At 34.4% G+C, this 22,301-nt stretch overlaps 2 protein-coding genes and 1 long non-coding RNA gene across 3 annotated transcripts; all 3 read right to left on the bottom strand.

Moving 5' to 3' along the window:
- Positions 1-2,600: 2,600 nt before the first annotated feature.
- LOC107679825 (transmembrane protein 179-like) lies at positions 2,601-6,090 on the bottom strand. Its single transcript, XM_016475514.1, has 4 exons — positions 5,596-6,090; positions 4,382-4,519; positions 3,483-3,561; positions 2,601-3,244 (listed from the first exon to the last, which is right to left on the bottom strand). Exons 1-4 carry the CDS (start codon positions 6,024-6,026, stop codon positions 3,062-3,064), a joined length of 831 nt encoding a protein of 276 aa, XP_016331000.1. The 5' UTR covers positions 6,027-6,090; the 3' UTR covers positions 2,601-3,061.
- An 8,475-nt stretch (positions 6,091-14,565) lies between these two features.
- LOC107679824 (protein ELYS-like) lies at positions 14,566-22,066 on the bottom strand. The gene is made up of 9 exons (XM_016475513.1): positions 22,007-22,066; positions 21,651-21,764; positions 21,460-21,549; positions 21,232-21,368; positions 16,403-16,546; positions 16,121-16,311; positions 15,893-16,019; positions 15,695-15,800; positions 14,566-14,752 (listed from the first exon to the last, which is right to left on the bottom strand). Exons 1-9 carry the CDS (start codon positions 22,023-22,025, stop codon positions 14,697-14,699), a joined length of 984 nt encoding a protein of 327 aa, XP_016330999.1. The 5' UTR covers positions 22,026-22,066; the 3' UTR covers positions 14,566-14,696.
- On the bottom strand, positions 18,565-19,001 carry LOC107679826 (uncharacterized). Its single transcript, XR_001633089.1, has 3 exons — positions 18,907-19,001; positions 18,696-18,774; positions 18,565-18,597 (listed from the first exon to the last, which is right to left on the bottom strand). It is a non-coding gene; the product is annotated as an uncharacterized LOC107679826 (long non-coding RNA).
- Positions 22,067-22,301: the final 235 nt, after the last annotated feature.

Below are 22,301 nucleotides of genomic sequence, written 5' to 3'. Positions count from 1 at the left end.
CAAATCAGCCTATCAGAATGATTTCTGAAGAATCATGTGACACAGAAGACAGGAGTAATGATGCTTTAATATCACAGGAATAAATTACATTTTAAAATATATTAAAATATAAAACTGTTATTTTAAATTGTAGTAATATTTCTAATATTTTACTGTATTTTTAATTGAATAAATTCAGTTTTGGTAAGAGCTTACTTTAAAAATCTTACTGACTCCAAATATTTAATATGTGAGTTACTTGGATAGAAACACCTGAAAATGTCAAAACACAAAACAAATGTTTCATTATATCATGATATTTTGTGCACTGTATGGAGACGTTTATATAAATGCATATACATTTATGCAATATATAATTAGCACACTTGCTTACTATACCCATTTCAGGGGAATTCGGATGACAAAACGGAAATAAACTACATATTTTGTACTGTTGAGCTAGCCAATCGCTGAAGCAGTAAAATCGCCCCAGGACAAGTACACATTCTCTATGTTTAGTCTTTCTGTAATGTGTATTTCAATAGAGGTGCTTTTTGGCAGTATATTAACTGCATTTCTTTCTCAAAACCAAAAAGAGCTCTAAATCATCACTATAGTTTAAAGACTGAATTTTATTTATTTCATGACCAGAAAAATCAACAATTGCTTTGTATTTTCATCATCATTGCTGTATATGCTGCTATTACTGCTTTTATTAAATAAAAGCCCTAGACTTAGAATGTTGAAAGTTGCAGAGATGTGTTCACACTATTACACAATAAATAAAATGATGCACAAAACAATCTTATGCATAATGTTTTATACTCGGAAACGTGGGCCTGAGTGTGTTACAGAGTTACAGTGAATCACGACTCATGCTCACACATCATTAACTTGCAAAACTAAAACAGAATCCTTTAGGGTTAGGAGGACTAGTTATCATAAGATGCTTGAACCAAAAAAAGGCCTACATCAAATTTTATTGCAACATGCGCAACAATATTTCAAAACACAGTGAACTATGACAAACTTTGTAGGTGGTTCTAGGAAAGCAAGTAAACTGGATGGAGCAAATCATTAAATTATCCAAACTCCAAATAGCTCATATCTCATCAAATTATGATGATAAATCCTGAAGATTGAAGATTAGTCACTTCAATATTTTTATAGAGCCTAGATTTCCTCTTCGTCTGTCTGAATTGATTAATATATTGTAATATGTATGTACATGCAAGCATGTTTTCAAGAGCAATCCCTTTACATAGGAAGGATACTACATCATTATATATGTCTTACACATAGAGGCAGTACTGAAAGGGAGTGCTCTTTCAGTAAAGAAAACCAGACATGGATCACACACACTTCAGATAGTGTTTAAAACTAGTATTACCTGAGCTACAATGTATGCACTAAGTCCAACTCCTCAGCTAATGTATAGAGCACTGATGGAATAGAGACTGACTGGAAGCTGTTGCTCATTTCTAGCGCTGCTTTAAATAGGCTTTAGAAGGAAAGAATAATTTGGTTGGCAATAAGACATTGATCGTATGCCACACAGGATTTAGAAGAACATTATTTAAGCACACTTCCTTAAAGGCATAGTTTGCCCAAAATTGAAAATTCTTTCATAAATTTCTCATCCTCATATCGTTCCAAATTTGTCATCGTGAAACACAAATGAAGGTATTTTTTTAACAAACTTGAGAAATTTCCATCCCTCCAAGGAAAGTTCATTCCACCAATGCTTTAAAAAGTTCATATGGTGTAAAAAGAAGCTCAAATATGCTTGCCTGATGCACAAGAACCAATGAGGGTTGTTCTTGCATGTGACTCAAGCATGTTTACAATATTTAATGTGCATTGATCAATGTCTATATGAGCAGATTTAATTTAGGCTTTAATTCACATGTGAAGTTACCATGTCTCTTCAGAAGACATGGATTAAATTGCTCAATTCATTTGGATTATTCACAATGTTATGAACTTTTTAAAGCTATTGTGGAATTGACTTTCATTGAAGGGACAGAAATCTGAGGAAGCTTGGGGGAAAAAAAAAACAGCGACTTTTTTTCGTAATTGCGAGTTTGCGAATTGCAACTTTGTATCTCAGAATTTCTGTTCAAAAACTCACAATTGCACGTTTATATCTTGCGATTCTGAAAAAAGTTTGAATTGCAAGATACAAACTCAGAATTGCGAGAAATTAAGCCAAAGTTGCAATTCGCAAACTCGCAACTGCGAGAAAAAAAAAGTCGCTGTTTTTTTGCCTCCGAGCTTCCTTAGATTTCTGTCCCTTCATTGAAAGCCAATTCCACAATAGCTTTAAAAAGTTCATAACATTGTCAAAAATCCATATGAATTGAGCAATTTAACCCATGTCTTCTGAAGAGACTATAAACTTGGAACTGCAAGAAATAATGTCGAAATTCTGAGAAAAAAGTACGCATTACGAGGTGTAAACTCAAAATTGTGAGATATGTACTCAGAATTGTGAGATATAAACTCACAATTCTAAGAAAAATGTCAGAATTTGCAAAATAGTCAGTTGTGAGATATAAACTATTTAACTATTTAAACTTGCAATTCTTCGAAATCTTAATTGTGAGATAAAGTCGCAATGACCTTTTTATTTATGGGGTTTTTTTTCTGTGGTGGAAATGGGCTTCCATGGAAATCTCTCTGGTTTCATTGAAAATATCTTCATTTTGTGTTTTGAAGATGAATGAAAGTCTTGCGGGTTTGCGACAACATGAAGTAGAAAAATAATTGAATTTTTCTTGAACCATCCCTTTAAGTTATTGATGTTCACTGTTTATTTTGTCCAGGGTCTTGTGTTTCAAGCTCAACATCAAAAAATGTAAATGATCTATGACCTCTGTCCGAACAATTGAGTGCACGTGAATGTCTGTTCTCAGTCATTGTCGAATGTCAAATAAAATGTTATTCAGAAGCATTTGGTTCAGTTAAGCTCAATTGAGGTCAATCTAAAGTTGAGAAACACCACCTAGTGAGCCAAATTTAGAGGCTTATGAACACATTTTACTTGACAGTATATTTCAATGCGTTGAAAATGTTGAGTTGATTATATCATGCCACTTTTCTCATCTACCACATCAGAGCGCCGGCGTGACGAGCGTCCGAGTAGGAACATTTTCTCGTGGATTAAGCTGTCGACCAGATCCTCTTGACGGTAGTTATGATAGACCTTCAGAAAGGCCATGATGGTGATACCGAGCCAAGTCAGCCAGGCCGCCCACAACCCAAACTAGAGGAAGCAGAGGAGGACTGACTGTTATATTCATGATAAAAACTGGTAATAAGCAGTGTGAAACAGAAACTAGAAAAGGGAAATTCAAGAGAGAGTTTCAATGTTGTCTAATGTTAAAGGTTGATAAAGTGCTGCAGGGAAGAAATGAGTGCATTTTTGGTTTAACTATCCCTTTAAGCCAACACAATGATCGATATAAAACACTCATACACATTTTTATTTTTAACTGACCAACCTGTGCTATGGCAAACTGGTCATAAAAAGCAGAGTTGTCCAACCCTAGTTCAAGATCAGTGTCCTGAAGATCTTCACAGCTAGAAATGAACAGTAGTCTGTTAGAAATAATTCACAGACACCTGAAGAATCAACATTTATCAAGTAGATATTGCTCATAAAAACTAAGAACAAAGCTGCTCGTCAGACACATTCAGCGTTTATATTGAAATAATGTAGAAGTCTGTGGACACTAAAATGTGACCCTGGACCACAAAACCAGCCATAAGGGTCAATTCTTTGAAATTGAGTTTTATACATCATCTGAAAGCTGAATAAATAAGTGTTCCATTGATGTATGGTTTGTTGGGATAGGACAATATTTGGCAGAGATACAAGTATTTGAATATCTGGAATCTGAGGGTGCAAAACATATTTAAAGTTTAAAGTTGTTCAAATTAATTCTTAGCAATGCATATTACTAATCAAAAATTAAGTTTTAAAATATTTACAGTAGGAAATTTACAAAATATCTTCATGATCTTTAATTAATATCCTAATGATTTTTGGCATGAAAGAAAAATCAATAATTTTGACCCATACGATGTATTTTTGGCTATAGCTACAAATATACCCCAGCGACTTAAGATTGGTTTTGTGGTCCAGGGTCACAAATGTGATTGAACTTGAACAGTCACTGAAGTGAACTGAGCCAAAAGCCTCTGGCTAATTTCAATGTCACCAAACCCTCTCTGACAGACGAAAAAAAGGCCTACCCAATTAATTGTGGCTCTTTCCAAGCTATAAATGCAATCTAAAAACAACTATCTGTCATTGTTTTCAGTTTCTTATATACATTGTAGTGTTTTTATGCACACTGTAGAAGCAGAAAATAGTGGGATACCTGAGTATCATGCTTACCTGCTGGGCATACTGCCTCCTTCTGTGATAGCATCACACCATAGATTGAAACCCACACTGACTATTGTGCTGGACAGGAACACAGCAAACACTACGAATGTGCTGATGAGCAGATTCAGGAAGGCATTGAAGATTGAGCTGTATAAATAATAAAGAGATTTTTACAGAAGTCACTCTCCAGTTGTTCCAAGCCTGTAATATTTCCTTTCTTCTGTGGAACACAAAAGAAGATATTTTGCAGAATGCTGAGCTGCTCTTTTCCATAAAATGACAAAGGACAGTGATTCACTGTTTATTCTACAAAAAGCTGTGTACAGTTATCTATTTAGTTTTTTTTATTAATTAGGGATGTAACGATGCACCCCGAGTCGGTTGAAAATCGATACAAATATGTGACGATTCACATTTTCATTTATAATTTGTCTTAAATCTTTTGTAAAAAGAAAATAAATAATAATAATTGGGAGAAAAAATTTTAAACCATGTATGTACAGTAGCCTATGTAACCATTTAATTTCATTGTATGGGAAAAAAGCAGCTTGGACATTCCACCTAATATCTCTTTTTGTGTTCCACGTATAAAACAAAATAATATGGGTTTGGAAAATATTAATGATGATATAAATTAGAATTTGGGATGAAATAACCCTTTTGAATGGTTTTAAAATTATTAAAAAATAAAATAGTAGTTTTAGAATAGAAATAATAAAATAATAGCTGCTTATACCGATTATCATAGTGGCTTTTTCTGAGAATTATGTGTGATTTAGTTATATACTAAATATAAAAAGTGTGTATGTCTATTAAATGTAAACCATACTGGCTTTTGATTTCAGGCTGGACAGACTATAATCATATAGCAATGATTAATAATCAATCTCATTGTTCAGAATTCATTCCATGATTAGAAACGGTTCTAAACCATACAGTATTGCCACTACCAACTGATTTATACTTTATGTTAGGCCACACATTCTTCTTTAAAACAATGAAACTACTTAATCACAAATTGTGTCACATTGTATTGTTATTGAACATGTTTCCCATATAAAATCGAATTTAAAACGAAATATTTAACGAATATAGTAGCTCATCTGTGCTGCTGTATGACATAACTTCATCCATGCATCCCATCCACCGCACTGGCACTGGTTTAATACATGTGAGGCATCAACAAATTAGCAAGCAATACGATGAAAGAAACAATCACTCACTCATCGTGGCCTTTGCAGATGAAGAGCAGCAGCCTCCAGGCTTGTACGGCGGACAGGATGAGCGACGCGATGCCGACAGCGGTGATGAAGCTGCAGGAGGACTGTGGTCCCCATTCCTCAATGATGAAGCGCTGCTTAGACACCGTGATGTTCTCGTTCTGCCACATCCCCCGCGTGAAAAGCAGACATTTCCCGCGAAAATCCTCCGTGTTCTCCGATAGAGGTACTATAGCTATAAAGCCAAAAACGAAGGCTAAAAAATAAAGGATGCATTGCGCGAATATGAAATTATCCATAGGCATTTTGTCTGAGCTGTGCTGTCGCTGCGGCTCTCGCTCTCGCTGCAGCTGCGCAGTCGGACTCTGCAGCGGAGCAGAGAAATACAGCTCAAGGCATTTATTCCAGGAAAAAAGCACCACGCTACACTTCATTAGTTGTAGTTTTATGGAAGGCTAATCCATACAAATGCTCAAAAGCGGGTAACACTTTTAATTAGTAAGCCATTAGTTCGTTAGCAAATCGGATACGAGTAGGGGAGAATATTTAGTCAAGTTTGTTGTATTTGGATTTTAGGCCAACTATTGTTTCACAGCTTTGCAGTGTTTCATTCATTTTATCAATTAATTAATGAGAGATATTTCTTACAAAAATGTCTTATTTCCGTGATATCTGTCAGGTATGAATATTTCATATTAGGTACTTAAAAAAAAAAAAATTCCACAGTGATGCAGTGATTGATGAAAGACACACTCTAACAAATGCTGGGTTATATATAACCCAGCGCTGGTTTAAAAAGGGACAAACCCAGCTATTGGGCTGTTTTCACCCAGCGGTTGGGTTAAAAACAACCCAACCGCTGGGTGAAAACAGCCCAATAGCTGGGTTTGTCCCTTTTTAACCCAGTGCTGGGTAATATTTAACCCAGCATTTTTTAGAGTGTGTGTGTGTATATATATATATATATATAGGGCCGTCGCTAGGAATTCTGGGCCCTATGCACTGAATTTGCTATGGGGCCCCCTCAACATCACGTTCGGCCTTCAATTGGAGTAAATAAATGAATAAATAAAACAGGACAGAAACGAATACTTATAGATATTACTGAATTCACGACAAATGCAACAAACTTAATAACGCATTTTTGTCACATAGAAAAGCACTTGACAGTAAAGCATTGATTTTGAGCTAGACTGCTGGAAAGTTACTGCTAATTAATTCTGTCATCATTTCCTCACCCTCATGTCGTTCCAAACGACTTTCTTCTGTTGAACACAAAAGAAGATTTTGTAGAATGTTACCAAACCCTTTTGGTTACGCTTGATTTCTACTGTATGGACAAACATTTCTTGAATTTCTCAAATTGTGTTCCACAGAAGAAAGAAATGCATACAGGTTTGGAATGACATGATGTTGAGTAAATGATGACAATTTATATTTTGGGGTGAATCTCCCTTTAAGAACTTTATTATCTGTAAATAATAAACACCTAATTTATATAAGACACTGATATTTATCTTTAATCAGGCCCTTATTGAATTAAAATTTACTTCAATTAAAATTAATTAGAACTAAACAACATCTAAAAAGAAAGAAGTTCTTGCTTAGAATCCAGAGTTTAGCTGACTAGTAGGATGGGGGTCACAAGAAGTAAAACCATGGTCCTCATTACCATGGTTATATGGTTTTTAAAATAAATAATAAGTAATAATAAACAATAAAAAAAAAAAAACTAAACATGAAGAAACTACAAAACACCTTCTATAAAATGTAAACATTTCCCAATATGTAATAACGTAACATTTATAATAAATACATTTCTGCCAACACATAAGCTATTTGTACAGTGTTAATAACTTCGAGTTAAATTACTATGGTGCTGAATTGACAAGCCTATTGGCGTTTTCCAATATACCTCATTGTCGTGGCTCATTGTCGTGGCCTTAGGAATATTTGCTTTATGCGGTTTCGCATGCGCTGTAATTTAAAAACAGTGCCTAATATCGGGCAGGTCTCCCTCGTTTCGGCGATCGGCCCACGACAGCACTAATATATATATATATATATATATATATATATATATATAAAGTTTTAAATTAACTATTAAATGCACTAATAAATAACATTATTAATCCTATAAAGATAAGTGTAAACTGAAAATACCAACATGTGATGGACAGCTGATAACACTTCATCCATTGAAAAAGTCCACCCCCTCTTGTTCTCTCACAACAAAATCCACTGAAATATTTGTTACGAACTGTTTTCGCTTGTAACCGTTGTTTGATCTGTGCATATTTCTCTCCTGATTCAGACAAGACAACGTTTTCACTGGAAGAAGCGATATTATGACTTGAGGACTCATATTTTAGCCAAAAAAGCAACAGTTTGATTTTCCTTTATCAAATCCATCTTAATGATGGATATGTTTCTTAAAAACACACAGCTTTTCACTTTACAAGATATCAGTTGGTGGACTGTAGTCATGTGGATTCCTTGTGGATTACTGTGATGTCTTTATCAGCTGTTTGGACTCTCATTCTGACGGCACCCATTCACTGCAGAGGATCCATTAGTGAGCAATGATGTAATGCTAAATTTCTCAAAATCTCTTCAGATGGAGAAACAAATTCATCTACCTAAGGAGGAGTTCATTTTCAATACATTTTTGGCTGAACTATTCCTTTAAAATAAAAATTTAAACACTGTGCTATGTGAAGACGTGTTAAAAAAAAAACATGGGTCTTTCCTGTTATGCAGTAGGCCTATCATCTGAGGTATACAAAATGAATATGAGTGTAAATTCAAGGAAGTATTTCCAGGAAAGAAGCTCAGGCACTTATAACTTTAAGTTATCTGCATAACAGGTTTACATGAGGGGGTGCGTACAGCTTGAAGTTATTCAGCTAAACCCACAAAACGTCACAGAATTTATCAAATCCACTGATAATACTTACTCATGTTTGTTGATGCCCCTCTAAAAATTGATTTTGTTAGTTATAGAGACAGAATGGATAACAGAGTTGAATAATGGGATGAAAAGTGATATTGGTGACATAAGAAAACCCTTATGATTCAGTTAAAACAGCTTTCAAAAGAAAACATTTTGGTCTGAAATAATTTGAAAACCTATTTTATTTCCAAATATGCTTCGTCTTTTTAAATTTTTTTTATTAAAAGTAGGCAAAATGGCAATGACCATGACTCAAAGATGAAAATTAATTAAATGAATGTTATATTATTAATAATAATATTTTATCCCAGACAGGAAAATGTACTGCATAACAGTACATACTGTACATAAAGCTTTCTAAAGTGCAGAAGGAAATCCATTGAGCTGCTTGCTCAGCGTTTAGGAGTCATTCAGCACTACATACTGTACACGCTTCAGCTATTTTCAACGAAGTGGTTTTGTGAGGCGCAGGGCAGCCAAGAAACCATTCTTGCGGAACGCAACAAGCCGAGGAAATTACAGTATGTGGGTCCATTTACCTTTGAGTAGCAACCAGTGCCAGAAAGTCCATTGACGCAATGAGTGCACATTTGAAACGGTTGGTTACAAAGATGCCTTCTGTAAAGCAGCCACTGTCATGACCTGTACAGCTGTGCATCATAACATAACCGATATTGTGTTAGATCACTTGGACAGGACAAGACGAGATCATATTATATAGTGTTTTATAAATAATAATAGCAAAACATGAAAATTGCCTTAAAAAAGCATTGAACAGCAGATTCATCATTAAAAAAAAATGTTAACAATTTTTTAACATAACATTTGCAATTCTAAGCATAGAATCTCTATTTATAATTGTAACATTGTGTGTGTGTGTGTGTGTGTGTGTGTGTGTGTGTGTACACGTTTTGTTTTACGTTTTGTACATGAATTTATTGTGATCTACTACTTAATAACTATTTAACTAATTTATAATATGCTGATGATTACAACTCGCCATGTTACAACACTCACTTTGTCTTCCATTTATGCAAAATGCTAAAAAAAATAAAAATCAATTGATGGTGCTGAAATGATTATGCAATGCACACCTGCAATGCAAAAATCAGCTCACTTTCCTGATGCAATACTGCTGCCGTGTGGTCAGAAGTCTAGGCTGTACTCTATATATTCATTTAAACAAATCATAGGTAAATATGCATGTCACACCTGTTTGACCTCTTGTTTTTCCACTCTTGGATTGGATGGAGGATCTAAGAAGCTTCCAAGGCCATGCGGTTGGGGACGTCGACAGGGAATGTCCGTTTTCCTGTAGAGGAAGCTACGAGGATTGGTTATTAAATCAGTGGATTGATTTATCCACATGGACCAGAGAATATCAAGGACAAGGAGTACCACTTGAAAATAAAAGAGGGAATGTACTGTCAATTTAAAAACTTAATTTAAAACTTAAATAAAAATAAAAAAAAGACTGACAAAAATATATATATTTAAAACTATGTTATTATTATTATTAGTAGTAGTAGTAGTATTAAATGTAACAGTAAAGTAACAGATTTAACGAATCCCTTTTCATTTGTTTTTATTCCTCTTTTGTAAGTCACTTTGGGTAAAAGTGTCTGCTAAATGCATAAATGTAAATGTTCAAACTGACAAATAATCAAATATTTAAAACTTTTTATACAATCCATGTTTTAAAATGTAGTTAAATGTAAAGCAACCTAATTAATTAATCAATCAATCTCTTATCAAACTGACAAATACACAGACAAGGGTTTATTTAATACTTAAAATGTTAGTTAAATGGAAGAACAAAATGTTGCTTTAAAGCAGCACTATGTAGCTTTTGGCGCTCTAGCGGTTAATAAACAGAACTGCACACATCCCGCGGAAGAACATTCCAACCGGAGCTACTTCTCTAAGTTTATGTCTATGGCGATTCACGCAGGTATGTGTTACTCCGCAGCGGTGACGACCCGACCAGGCTACAATAGTCCAAATATAAGTACTTATTATAAGTGTACCGTAGTGATTCGGAATAAGACAAAAACGCGGTTTGGAAGATGGATTCATGATGTACTCGCTCATTATATACGTTTTGTAGTGATTCGGAATAAGACAAAAACGCGGTTTGGAAGATGAATTCATGATGTACTCGCTCATTATATACATTTTACAAATTTTGAACACAGAAAAAGTTACATAGTGCTGCTTTAATAACGATTAATTTTATATATTAAGTTTAAATGCAACTATTTTTTGAAAAGCATCAGCCTATTCCTTTTCTTAAAACGTGTGTTAGTTGAATTAAAAACATTGGAAAGTTGGACAACTAATAGCAACCATTGTTTATTGATTGTTACATTTGCCTACATTTTTAAACATTAATTATATGAACAGTTTACGTAATTCTATTTATTGGTCAATCTTTAAACTTTTTTTTGTTATTGATTTATTTTATTTATATTTATATGATTTTTCTCATCACAATAGCATTGAATGTTCCACTAAAATTTGACAACTAATAGTATCTAAATACTTTTTGTCATTTTTTTTTCAACAGTGTGAGCTATCAATCTTATTGTAAATATTATAAGGTTTGATACTCTGTAGGCCACAGTACATGTCTTACCTCGTGTGACAGGAGAGACCTGGTCTAAAGCAGTAAGCAGCCCAGTTGAAATACATTGCCATGTTTTATGAATGCCTTTATGAATGCCATTTTATGAATAAGAATATCACAATTAAGAACATTTTAAGAATACTAGCAATGAATGAATGAATGAGTAAATAAATAAATAAGCATTTCATGAAACCTGGTGTTCATATTGAATAAACGAATTAATAAATGAAATCAACTAGCCAATTAATCAATCCAAATCACATTTGTTAATGCTGCAATACATGTTGCAATTCATTTTAATTAATTCTATTTTTCGGGATATTTCAGAAACACTACTAAAACGGATGTTCATATTAAATTAACAAACTGACGAATTAATATTTTTTATAACTCAATCCAAATCACATTTATTGATGCTGCAGAATTTTATGAATACTATTCATAATATATATTTATAACAATATCATATTTTCTTTATATCATCACATACAAATATCATATTTTAAGAATACAATCAGTCAGTCACTCAACCAACCAATCAATCAATAAATGAAACATTTTAACAGAAATAAATAAATACATAAATCATTTTTTATGCACCTGATCCAATTCACATTACTGATGCTGCAATACACGATCAGATTTTTATGAGTACATTTGTTTTTTTATTACAATATATGACAATAACAATATATAAGGTATGCCATCAATGCATACTGTATTTAAAATCTGAGGGGTTAGATGGGAAGTTGGCAATCTAAACCTCAAACAAAAATCTGCAATATGGTCAATAAGACTTCACTCACCCTTAAAGGCTTCAGCTGCAGAAAGCTGGAGGTTCCTGACGCCTCAGAATCCAGCAGACGAAGAAACTCCGTTTTTTGGCTCACAGGGTGAAATGATCCACTCTTCAGACTCAGTCAGATTCCTGGGCTTGATGCTAACAGCATCCTCCACTGTTTTACAGTAAGTAAACTTCTCTGAAAAAAAGTGTGATCAGTGTCATCCCACACACTTAGCGTAAGCACATGTAGTAAACAATCCTAAAGGACAACTGTGTTGCTTAAAGGTTGTTCTTTACTGTAGCTGAGTTACTATATATGTTTTTTTCAGTATTAAGCATCAGCATATTTTGTCTCAGATAGAAGAGGAAGAATAAAATAACTAAAGACAAATAACTGGTACCACTTTACAATAAGGTCACATTAGTTAACATTAGTTAATGCATTAACTATCATTGAGCAACACAGTATTTATTAATCTATGTTAAAGTTCATCAACTGTTCATTATTAGTTAATGTTTACTCACTTCCATTAAGTAATGTTAGCAGATACAGCTTTGGATTTTAATCATGTATTATTTAGACTTTGAGACATGAAGTAAAAATAAATAAGTAAAACAATTCATATTAAAATGTCTGACTTTCTTTTCTCACGGGAAAAAAATCTCAGATTCTGGAAATCAAAAAAAAAAAATAAATAAATAAATTTAGCGCTCAATTTAACCTCACTGCCATCAAAGGGGAAACGATTCAGATGTTATCTCTTCTGTGATTAACCTGTCCTGTGGGACGAGACTTCCTCTTTAACTAGATTCTAAATTACAAGGAAAAACTCAACTGATTAGAAAACTACCAGTCATAAATGTTATTGACTCACCATGATTGGGTGATAAAAAGTTATGACTCTCCGCCGGGATCTCGGGAATTGAGCACACTGACGGATTGTCCTCATTACTGTAGCAGTTAGGGTGAAGGTTAAGTGTGCTCAAGAGCCTAAAACAGCAAAATAACACATCGACATCAGTGTGGAATCACTTTACAGTAACATTTGCAAACCCTTCAGCCTGACTATACCGTACTATAAAACATACAAAACAGAATGTTCAAACCATAACCAACTGACAAAATCATCCCAAAATGACCTGAATGACAATTCTAGTAATATGAAATCATCCCAACATAACAGAACGGCAAAATTAATGTCTATCATGATTTCATGACCATTTTAACTGTAATGTAAAACGACCTAGTGTTTACATTCATGTGCCACATGTTTCTAGCCAGTGATGAGCATTTCATTAAAGTTAATGTTCATATTTGTTTATAAACCCATCTGTCCAGGTTCTATAAAACGCTGATTTTCAGAGAGTTTGATGTGAGATGAATAGTGGCTCACCTCCTCTCTGCATGTGTAGCTTCTACTGCGTCACCCTCAGCGGAGTCTGAGATGATTCCAGATACCACACTAGGTAAGATCTTTGTGAGATATGAACTCACAATTGTGAGAAAAAAAGAATGCAAAAGACCTTTTTTCACCATTGCGAGATATAAATTGAGAGAAAAAAATCATAATTGTGAGATGTAAAAATTTAGAGGAAAAAAATTGCTTGTAAAAAAGTATTGCAAATTGCAAGGTTAACTCAGAATTGTAAGAAAAAAAAAGAAATGCGTGATGTAAAGAATTGTGAGACAAAGTTGTAATTGTGAGATGTAAACTCAGAACTGCAAGAAAAAAAGTCAAGATCACATTATGTAAACTCAGAATTGTGAGGAAAAAGTCATAATTGTAAGATGTAAACTCAGAATTGCAAGAAAAAGTTATGATTGTGTGATGTACACTCAGAATTTAGAGGGAAAAAAATCTGAATTGCGTGATGTAAACTCAGAATTAAGAGAAAAATTAAGAACTGCATAATGTAAACTCAGAATTGTGAGAAAGAGGTATAAAAATTGCGAGATGTAAACTCGGAATTTAGAAAAAAAATAAGAATTGCCTAATGTAAACTCAGAATTGCGAGAAAAAAATGAGAATTGCGAGATGTAAACTCAGAATTTAGAGAAAAATAAGAATTCTGCAAACTCAGAATTGCGATAAAAAGTAATGACATAAGGCCTGGGATGAGAGTTGTGCTCTATTCACACCGTTCTCCATGTACTTTAGCAGCAGCAGCACCACTCTAAAAAGCTGAAAATAAACAACAGTAAATCCAATCATCTTTTACAAACAGCATACTACTGTTCAAAAGTTGTATTATTATTTTTAAGAAATGAATATTTTTATTCAGCAAGGATGCATTAAACTGATAAAAAGTGACAGTAAAGGCATGCATAGTAATATAAGATTTCTATTTCATTTTTATAATTGTATATAACAATTGGAATTTAAATTATAAACTATATAAATATTTATGAATTTTAATAATACTTTATAAATTATTTTTATAATAATAATAATAATAATAAATGCTTCTTGAGCAGCAAATCAGTATATTATAATGAAGGATTCTGATTCTGAAGGATCATGTGACACTGAAGACTGGAGTAATAGCTGCTGAAGATTCAGCTTTGCCATGTCAAATGAAACATTACAAAAATAGTTTTAAAAATTGACTGCACACCTTTGAATGATACTGTATCTCTACTTCTAAACCAGGATGAATTAATGGATGAATGGATGGATCCTAAAAGGTGAGTCTGTTTCTTACCTTCTTTTTTTTTGGTAGTGGACATATCTCAGAAGGATCTAAACAAAATCTCCTGGAGTCAGCAGCCATGCAGACAGTGGATGGGGAGTTTGTCCTTCATGTCCATCACCCACACAATCAAATCACATGGTTTATCCTCCTGAGCACCAGAAATAAAAAGCTTTGTGAATTTAGTATTTTTCATGTCATTACATTGTTTAGAGCATAAGAAAAAAATGGTAAATCAATTTTTAGGTTTCAGGATTTTTTTATAACTAACTTTGTTTAAGGATGGTTCTCAACTATGTTATAAAATACATAACAAAATGATTTGATATACCATTTTGCTTTATGCAATATGTGTGTAAAAATCCCATAAACTGATTTTCCCATTAAGCACAATGTTATCTATATACTGTATCTAATTTGCATATTAAAGTGCTGTTGGGACAGCATGTTGAAAAAAAGAAGTGTAATAATGGGAGTAGTAATTGGCCAGATTTTCATAATAATATCTAATATTTCATAAGAATATTGATATATAATTTGTTTTCCTATTCAATTCTTTTGTCTCCCAAAATGTATAATAAACATGCTTTTAGTCCTGGTGTCCTCTACAGTGGACATGTATGAAATGATGTCCTGTTTCATAACAGGCAGTCATATTTTGATTTGAAACCTCATAACATTTTCCTGAGATGTTGATTTATCACGAACAATTTGAAAATTAATCAGATTTAAATTATAATTACAAAAATATTATCATATTTCCATAAGGATGTACAATTTTATCACTAAATTAATGTCAGCCATTTTTAAAAACCAAGGAGAGGGAGTGGTCACGGTGAAACATCCAATCATTTAGTATCTCTGGAAAGCCCTGAATGTGCTCAAAACCGTGACACGTGAGGTCTCAGGGAAATTCAATAAATATAATGTCCACTACAGAGGCAAAAACTCCATAGCTGGGTCTCAGGAGGATTATATAGAACGTGAGGACTATATCATTTCAGCTAACATGTATGTTTGAGATGAATGCAGCTGTACAGTAGTTTACCTGCTTCAGTTCTTACTGGCTGTTGAGCTGCTGTTTCTTGCATTAGCATTTGTGCCTCATTGGACTCCATATTTTTGCTTTCTATCAGCTGGAGATGAGCCATACCCTGCCACAAAAAAAAAAAAAAGGATGACAAAGAACAAATTTGTTTATACCATCATTTCACCAGTTATGCCAGGGAGAAAATCATTACAGCACCTCGCATAGAGAGGCCAACATATTTCTACAAATCCCACGATTCTCACAGACAAGAATGAAGTGTTTGAACACGTGAACATCTTCAGTTTGGAGTCCTCTAATCAGAGCCCAGGCCTCAGATATACATCTGAAACATAACAAACCATAATTATAACTGTATACTCCAATGTGGGCCAGTTACAAAAACACCAAACGAACTTAAGAGTCCTAAGAATGATTGTGATTTACTTGTTGTGTATTAACACATCCACACGGAGATTGATGTCATGTATGTTCTCCATTGCTAGTGTGATGCTGTACAGATACTTCAGTGCTGCTCGATTCTCTCCTGTCTTCAATAACGTCTTCAGAACAGCACAGTGGTGCCATGACAGTGTTGGAGGACAAGCTCTTGGGCTCAATAAGACATTCATTGAGTCCTGGGAATAAAAAATGTTCAGAGCTCAGTTGGTTTCGACCAATGAAATAAGATGCCATATAATTTGTGTGATGATATTGAAAACATCTCACTGTTACTAATCCATGATCTAGAAGCCAGAATCCACAAATCTGTTGAGAAAATGCAGATGGGATACTGAAGACATGGCAGAATGACTGCAGGAGATCATCCTTACAGTGCAGGAAGTTAGACACATCCAGGACAAAGTATATTATCTGGAGAGGATTTGTTAGAGTTATCCTCCAACCACAAGAGAGCAACCAAAGCTAAGAATGTAAATTATTTGTAAATGATGTATATCATTATAGGACATATATTATATTATATAATATACATACATGTACATACACGCACACACACACACACACACACACATTACCGTTCAAATTCAAATGTTTGGTGTCATTATGATTTTTCATGCTTTTGAAAGAAGTCTCAGTAAAACAGTATTATTGTTAAATATTAATACAGTTTAAGATAACTGTTTATCCATAAAAGAAGAATTAATTAGATTTTTTTTTCTTTTTGGTAACATTATTATGGAAAAGGATTATATGGAAGCCCGTTTCCGCCACTGAATAAAAAAAATAAATAAAGGTTATTGCCACTTTTTATCTCACAATTCTGACTTTTTTTCTCAGAATTGCGTAATATAAACTCACAATTGCGAGTTATAAAGCCAGAATTGCGTGATATAAACTCACAATTGCGAGTTATAAAGCCAGAATTGCGTGATATAAACTCACAATTGCGAGTTATAAAGCCAGAATTGCGTGATATAAACTCACAATTGCGAGTTATAAAGCCAGAATTGCGAGATATAAAGTCACAATTGCGAGATAAAAACTCGCAATTCTGACTTTTTTTTCTCGCAATTGCGAGTTTATGTCTCACAATTATGACATTTGAACGCAATTCTGAGAGAAAAAAAGTCTCAATAACCTTTTTTTTTTATTCAGTGGCGGAAATGGGCCACTGGGCCACAGTCATTCTAATAATAGTATGAGGACCAAGCAATGATAAAAAAAATAAAAATAAAAAAAAAACATCTCGAGATTAAAGTCATTATAATGCGAGATTAAACTCGTTAAATTTCGAGAAAAAAAAATCTCTCAATATACAACTTCGAGAATAAAATAATTACATTTCGAGAATAACGTTGTTGTGTTTCAAGAAAAAAACTTTAGAATAAACATTAAATGTAAAATGTTTAGAATAAACATTATATTACAAGAAAAAAAGTTGTGTTTCGAGAAAAAAACATTCAATTTTGAGTAAAAAAAAATCTAAACAAAATGTTGAGGAAAAACGAATATTTTGACAATAAACAGTGTGTTTCGAGAAAAAAAACCTCATTACTCATTACTCATCATCTGAGAATAAACATCTGAGAAATAAACTAAATATTAGCTGTGTCTCATTTAGAAGGCTGCGCCCTCCGGAGGTCGAATCCTCTGTAGGATGCATATACGAAGTGTCCTCAACCTAGAATTAAAGGACACGGCCTTCGTAGGACAGGCAGAAAAGGAAACAGGAAGTATCACGTTGCTATGCCAACACATTTAGAGCATCGTTGCGCTCTCACACTACTTAAATGAAGGAAAATTATTTCTAAATTTGGAAAGTAATTTGAAAAAAAAAAAAAAAAAGCTTTTACTTGTTTTATTTTGTTCAATGTTTGAGGAGCTGCAGCGTACGTACAGCAGACATCTGTTAGAGAAAAAAAAGGAGGAGGATATTAAAAACAAAGTTTATCCGTTTTTACCAATGCGATTTAAGGTAAGTTGTAAACACCACATCTGCGCTTGTGTGTACATCTGCTGGCGCCGGCATTTTTCAAATTAACAACTATTTACGGCGACGCAAAGAATTGTGGGTTATCTGTAGCAGCGAAGGATACACCTCATGCATCCTCCGAATTCCTGTGAAAGAAGGTCGCATTCAAAGGTCGCATTCGGAGTGTCCTACTTGCTTTTCTGAAATGAGACAGCCTTGATGACGTATGCAGCCTTGAAATGTGACCTCCGGAGGGCGCAGCCTTCTAAATCAGACACAGCTATTAAAATAGAAATAAGCAGGATACAATGGCTTGGACAGACAGGATGTCAATATTAGGCAGCAGCACTAGCTTTAGCAAATCTTGGTGGTGGGAATGTCTGATAGGCACAATCTTCTGAAACCCATATAGGTCCATGGTGTTTGTCCATATGAGCTACCACACCCTGAATAGAGGGAGCTCCACCGGTACTTTTCCTCAGCATAATCACTGATGAGAGAATATTGGTTATTAATATTTCAAATGATTATTAAATATTAATAAAAATACATATTACTGTCAGCTAGAGTGGAAAATGTGGTGGTTACCTCAACTCCAGACATGTTCTCCTGTGTTTCTGGTCCACCTCACACCACATCTGAGATATCCTCTTCATCTCATGGGCTTCTGAAAAAAATCAATATGAGGACATAATTAATTACAGTGTACTTTGTATTTGATTTTAGCATTCACAAGTGAAATTATCAATTGTTTTCTTCTTTTTCCATTTAAATAAATCATAAGACAACATCAACTCACCGGGGTATTTGGGCAGAAGTCCTGTGATGCTTCACCACTGCACCAGGCAGCCCAGCAGGATGTGTCTTGTTTCCAACAACCCCATATATATGAAGCCCTGCTTCCTAGTGTGCACACCACATGGGACACCCATGAACAGAGATTGAAAAACATACAAACAATTTATTAGAGCACTTCATATTCCACATTTTTTTTTCAACACGCTGTTCCTTAATGTTAAGGAACGGTTGCAATCACTACAAATATTTCTTCACATTTGTTTGTGGTCCAGTGGACCAAACCACAAGTGCAATCAATCAATCTGTAGTACACAGACTTACAGTTACTATAGGTCCATTTATATTTGGACACTGACACAATTTGTATAATTTCGGCTCTGTGTGCCACCAGAACAGAATTAAAAATAAAACAAACAAGATGAAATTGAAGTGCAGACTTTAAGCTTTAATTCAAGGGGTTGAACAAAAATATAACATAAAATCCTTACGAATTACAACCATTTTATGCACAGTCCCCCCATTTTCAGGGGCTCAAATGTAATTGGACAAATAAATATAATCATAAATAAAATGAACTCATGGACATCACCAGAGCCTGGGTATCCTCCTTTGTGATGCTTTTCCAGGCCTTTACTGCAGCTGAATTCAGTTGTTGTTTGTTTGAGGGTCTTTTTGTCTTTAGTTTTGTCTTCAGCAAGTGAAATGCAGCTCAATCGGGTTGTGCTTCTGTCCTCTGTCACATCATCACTAAACACCAGTAACTCAGTGCCACTGAAAGCCATGCATGCTCATGCCATTACACTGCTCCACCATGTTTGACAGATGATGTATGTTTTGGATCATGAGCTGTTCCAACCTTTCTCCATACTTTTTTCTTCCCGTCATTCTGATACAGGTTGATATTAATTTCAGCCATCCAAAAGAATGCTTTTCCAGAAGTGGTCTGGCTTTTTTTTAGATGTTTTTAGCAAAGTCTAATATGGCCTTGTTTGCACCTTGTGGTGAACCCTCTTTATTTGCTCTTGTGAAGTCTTCTCTTGATTGTAGACTTTGACAGAGACACATCTACTGTACCTCCTGGAGAGTGTTCTTCTCTTGGCTGGATGTTGTGAAAGGGTTTTTCTTTACCATGAAGAGGATCCTCCGATCATCCACCACTGTTGTCCTCCGTGGACGTCCAGGCCATTTTATGTTGCTGAGCTCACCAGTGCATTATTTTTTTCACAGAATGTATCAAACGGTTGATTTGACCACTCCTAATGTTCCTGCTATCTCTCTGATGGATTTGTTTTGTTTTTGAAGCCTAACAATTGTCTGTTTCACTTGTATGGAGAGATCCTTTGACCACATGATGTGGGTTCACAGCAACAGCTTCCAAATGCAAATTCACACTTAGAATCAACTCCAGACCTTTTACCTGCTTAATTGATGTAGAAATAACGAAAGAATAGCCCATGAAACTGCTTTTGAGTCAATTGTCTAATTACTTACGGTCCCTTGAAAAAGGGGGAGGTACATATTAAAGAGCTGTAAGTCCTTAACCTTTCCTCCAATTTTGATGAGAATTAAAGCTCAGAGTGTGCACTTTAAGCCCATATTCATTATGTAACTGTAACTTGAAAATGTTTTGGTCAGCAGCTAAAATAATAAAACTCGTGTCCAAATATATATGGACCTAACTGCATTATTACACATTAGGTTTATCATTACATATACTAAATTGAATTAACAGTACAGTTGTTTTCAAAAAATACCAAACCATTTTCCATAAAATGTCTCCACTCTTGTGTTTATTTGTCCATCATTTATTTGTAAAATTAGTATTATATATTCTGTGTATTATTATGCAGACATTCTAAAACTGACTAATTTTATAGGCAGTCTGAATTAAAATCACTGTTAAAAAGCTAATATAGTATATTTAGTAAATGTATGAAAAAAATGAGGGGGGGGTGGGTGATATTTCAATGTTTTTACACTCAAAATTTTTGCCTTCCCCTGAGAAACTTTGTGATGGAAATAATATGTGGAAATAAGATGTGGCAGGAAAAGCTACTGTATATTTAGGGAATGCAAAGTTTCTCTGGTGAACGCAATAGTTTTACAAGTAAACGCAAAGTTTTCCAGGGAAACAATGCTTTTGCAAGAGAATGTAAATGTTTTGCGTTTTTAGGAGAACACTATGTATTATACATATAAAATATACATTTTCCATAAATGTATGGAATTATTAACCCCCCCCCCATTTCATATCTTCCATCACTATGTCCCTGTAGGGGCTCCTTAGAAAAGAGACTGCAAATATGACAATAGTCTGCAAACTGACCATGTTTAGAATGCAGACCGTCACTGTGTTTTGGTGGACCAGAGAAAGCGGGTTCTTCAGCTTGAGGAGCAGCTTATGGACCAGAGCAACAGTGTTTTCATCCAAACACATCCACAAGCCTTTATATCGACTGAAACCTACAATCATATAAGAGCCAGGTGAGCTTTATCTGAATACCCCAAACAAAAACGGTAAACCTCAATGTTTAATAAGATTTCACCTACTCACAGAACATTAACAGCTCCTTCTTGGCCAGTTCTGCTGATCTCTGAAGCCAGCAGTTAAAACTGGCCACACGTTCACTCGCATCCCCTTCACCTATAGAGAAACAGCACATCAATCAATTTATGTGTCACATCATTGTAACCTATATTGGAGTGAGATATGCTCAGGTATAATACAAGGCATTGAAGTCTTACCTTCATTATAGAGGCCTCGTATGCAGCCAATAAGGCCTTTGATATTGTTGTCTGTTAAAGCTTTATTCCACAAGACTTCTGTGTTTAGCATCATCCTTATATTCCATAAAGAACCTTTCAAGAAACCTTAAAGACATCAACTACCACAGAAATCTTAGCCTTACAAATAAGGCCTTGGTTGAAACATATTCAACTGAGAAAATAAAAACAATAATTTGTGGTGTTTTAACTTGTGAATATGTATTTAAATGTAAAATGAAATGTTAAATAGTCTTCTTGTAACAGTCATTCATCTGTACAGTAAGTTGTCCATGCTTTGGTCAATACTCATAAACATTGTGGTAATCATTACTCACCAGACAAAGCCCCTTTCATCCAGTAGTGGTCCTATATGGGCGCCCTGCATTCAGATCTGCTGACTAGTTTGTATGCGCTTTCCCCTGACTCAATCCCCTTTAGGCCTGAATAATCCTTTGGATTTCACTGGCTGTCAGTGCATGTGGTATTACATGAAATCTGCATATTAAAACAGGAGTCATTCATATAAAGAATGCCCATGGTATACAAGACAGCAAACAGCCTTAGAGTCAGGAGACTGTTTACTTATAAATGGGAATTTTAATTGATAAAAAATATAGTTTAATCCCAAAA

The sequence above is a fragment of the Sinocyclocheilus anshuiensis genome, unplaced genomic scaffold, assembly GCF_001515605.1.
Source record: "Sinocyclocheilus anshuiensis isolate Anshui unplaced genomic scaffold, SAMN03320099.WGS_v1.1 scaffold676, whole genome shotgun sequence".
Classification (NCBI taxonomy): domain Eukaryota; kingdom Metazoa; phylum Chordata; class Actinopteri; order Cypriniformes; family Cyprinidae; genus Sinocyclocheilus; species Sinocyclocheilus anshuiensis.
This window is presented reverse-complemented; position numbering and strand designations above follow the sequence as displayed.

Bases quoted from the DNA above. Each gene is read 5' to 3' on its own strand.
- LOC107679825 (XM_016475514.1), bottom strand. From the start codon at position 6,026: ATGAAGTGTAGCGTGGTGCTTTTTTCCTGGAATAAATGCCTTGAGCTG. The intron at 3,562-4,381 runs GTAAGCATGATA...GTTCATTTCTAG, and splicing joins GGAGGCAGTATGCCCAGCAG to CTGTGAAGATCTTCAGGACA. The intron at 3,245-3,482 runs GTTGGTCAGTTA...TGCTTCCTCTAG, and splicing joins ACCAGTTTGCCATAGCACAG to TTTGGGTTGTGGGCGGCCTG.
- LOC107679824 (XM_016475513.1), bottom strand. The intron at 16,020-16,120 runs GTAAATCACAAT...GTTATGTTTCAG, and splicing joins GATGTGTTAATACACAACAA to ATGTATATCTGAGGCCTGGG. The intron at 15,801-15,892 runs GTGCTGTAATGA...TTTTTGTGGCAG, and splicing joins TGTTGGCCTCTCTATGCGAG to GGTATGGCTCATCTCCAGCT.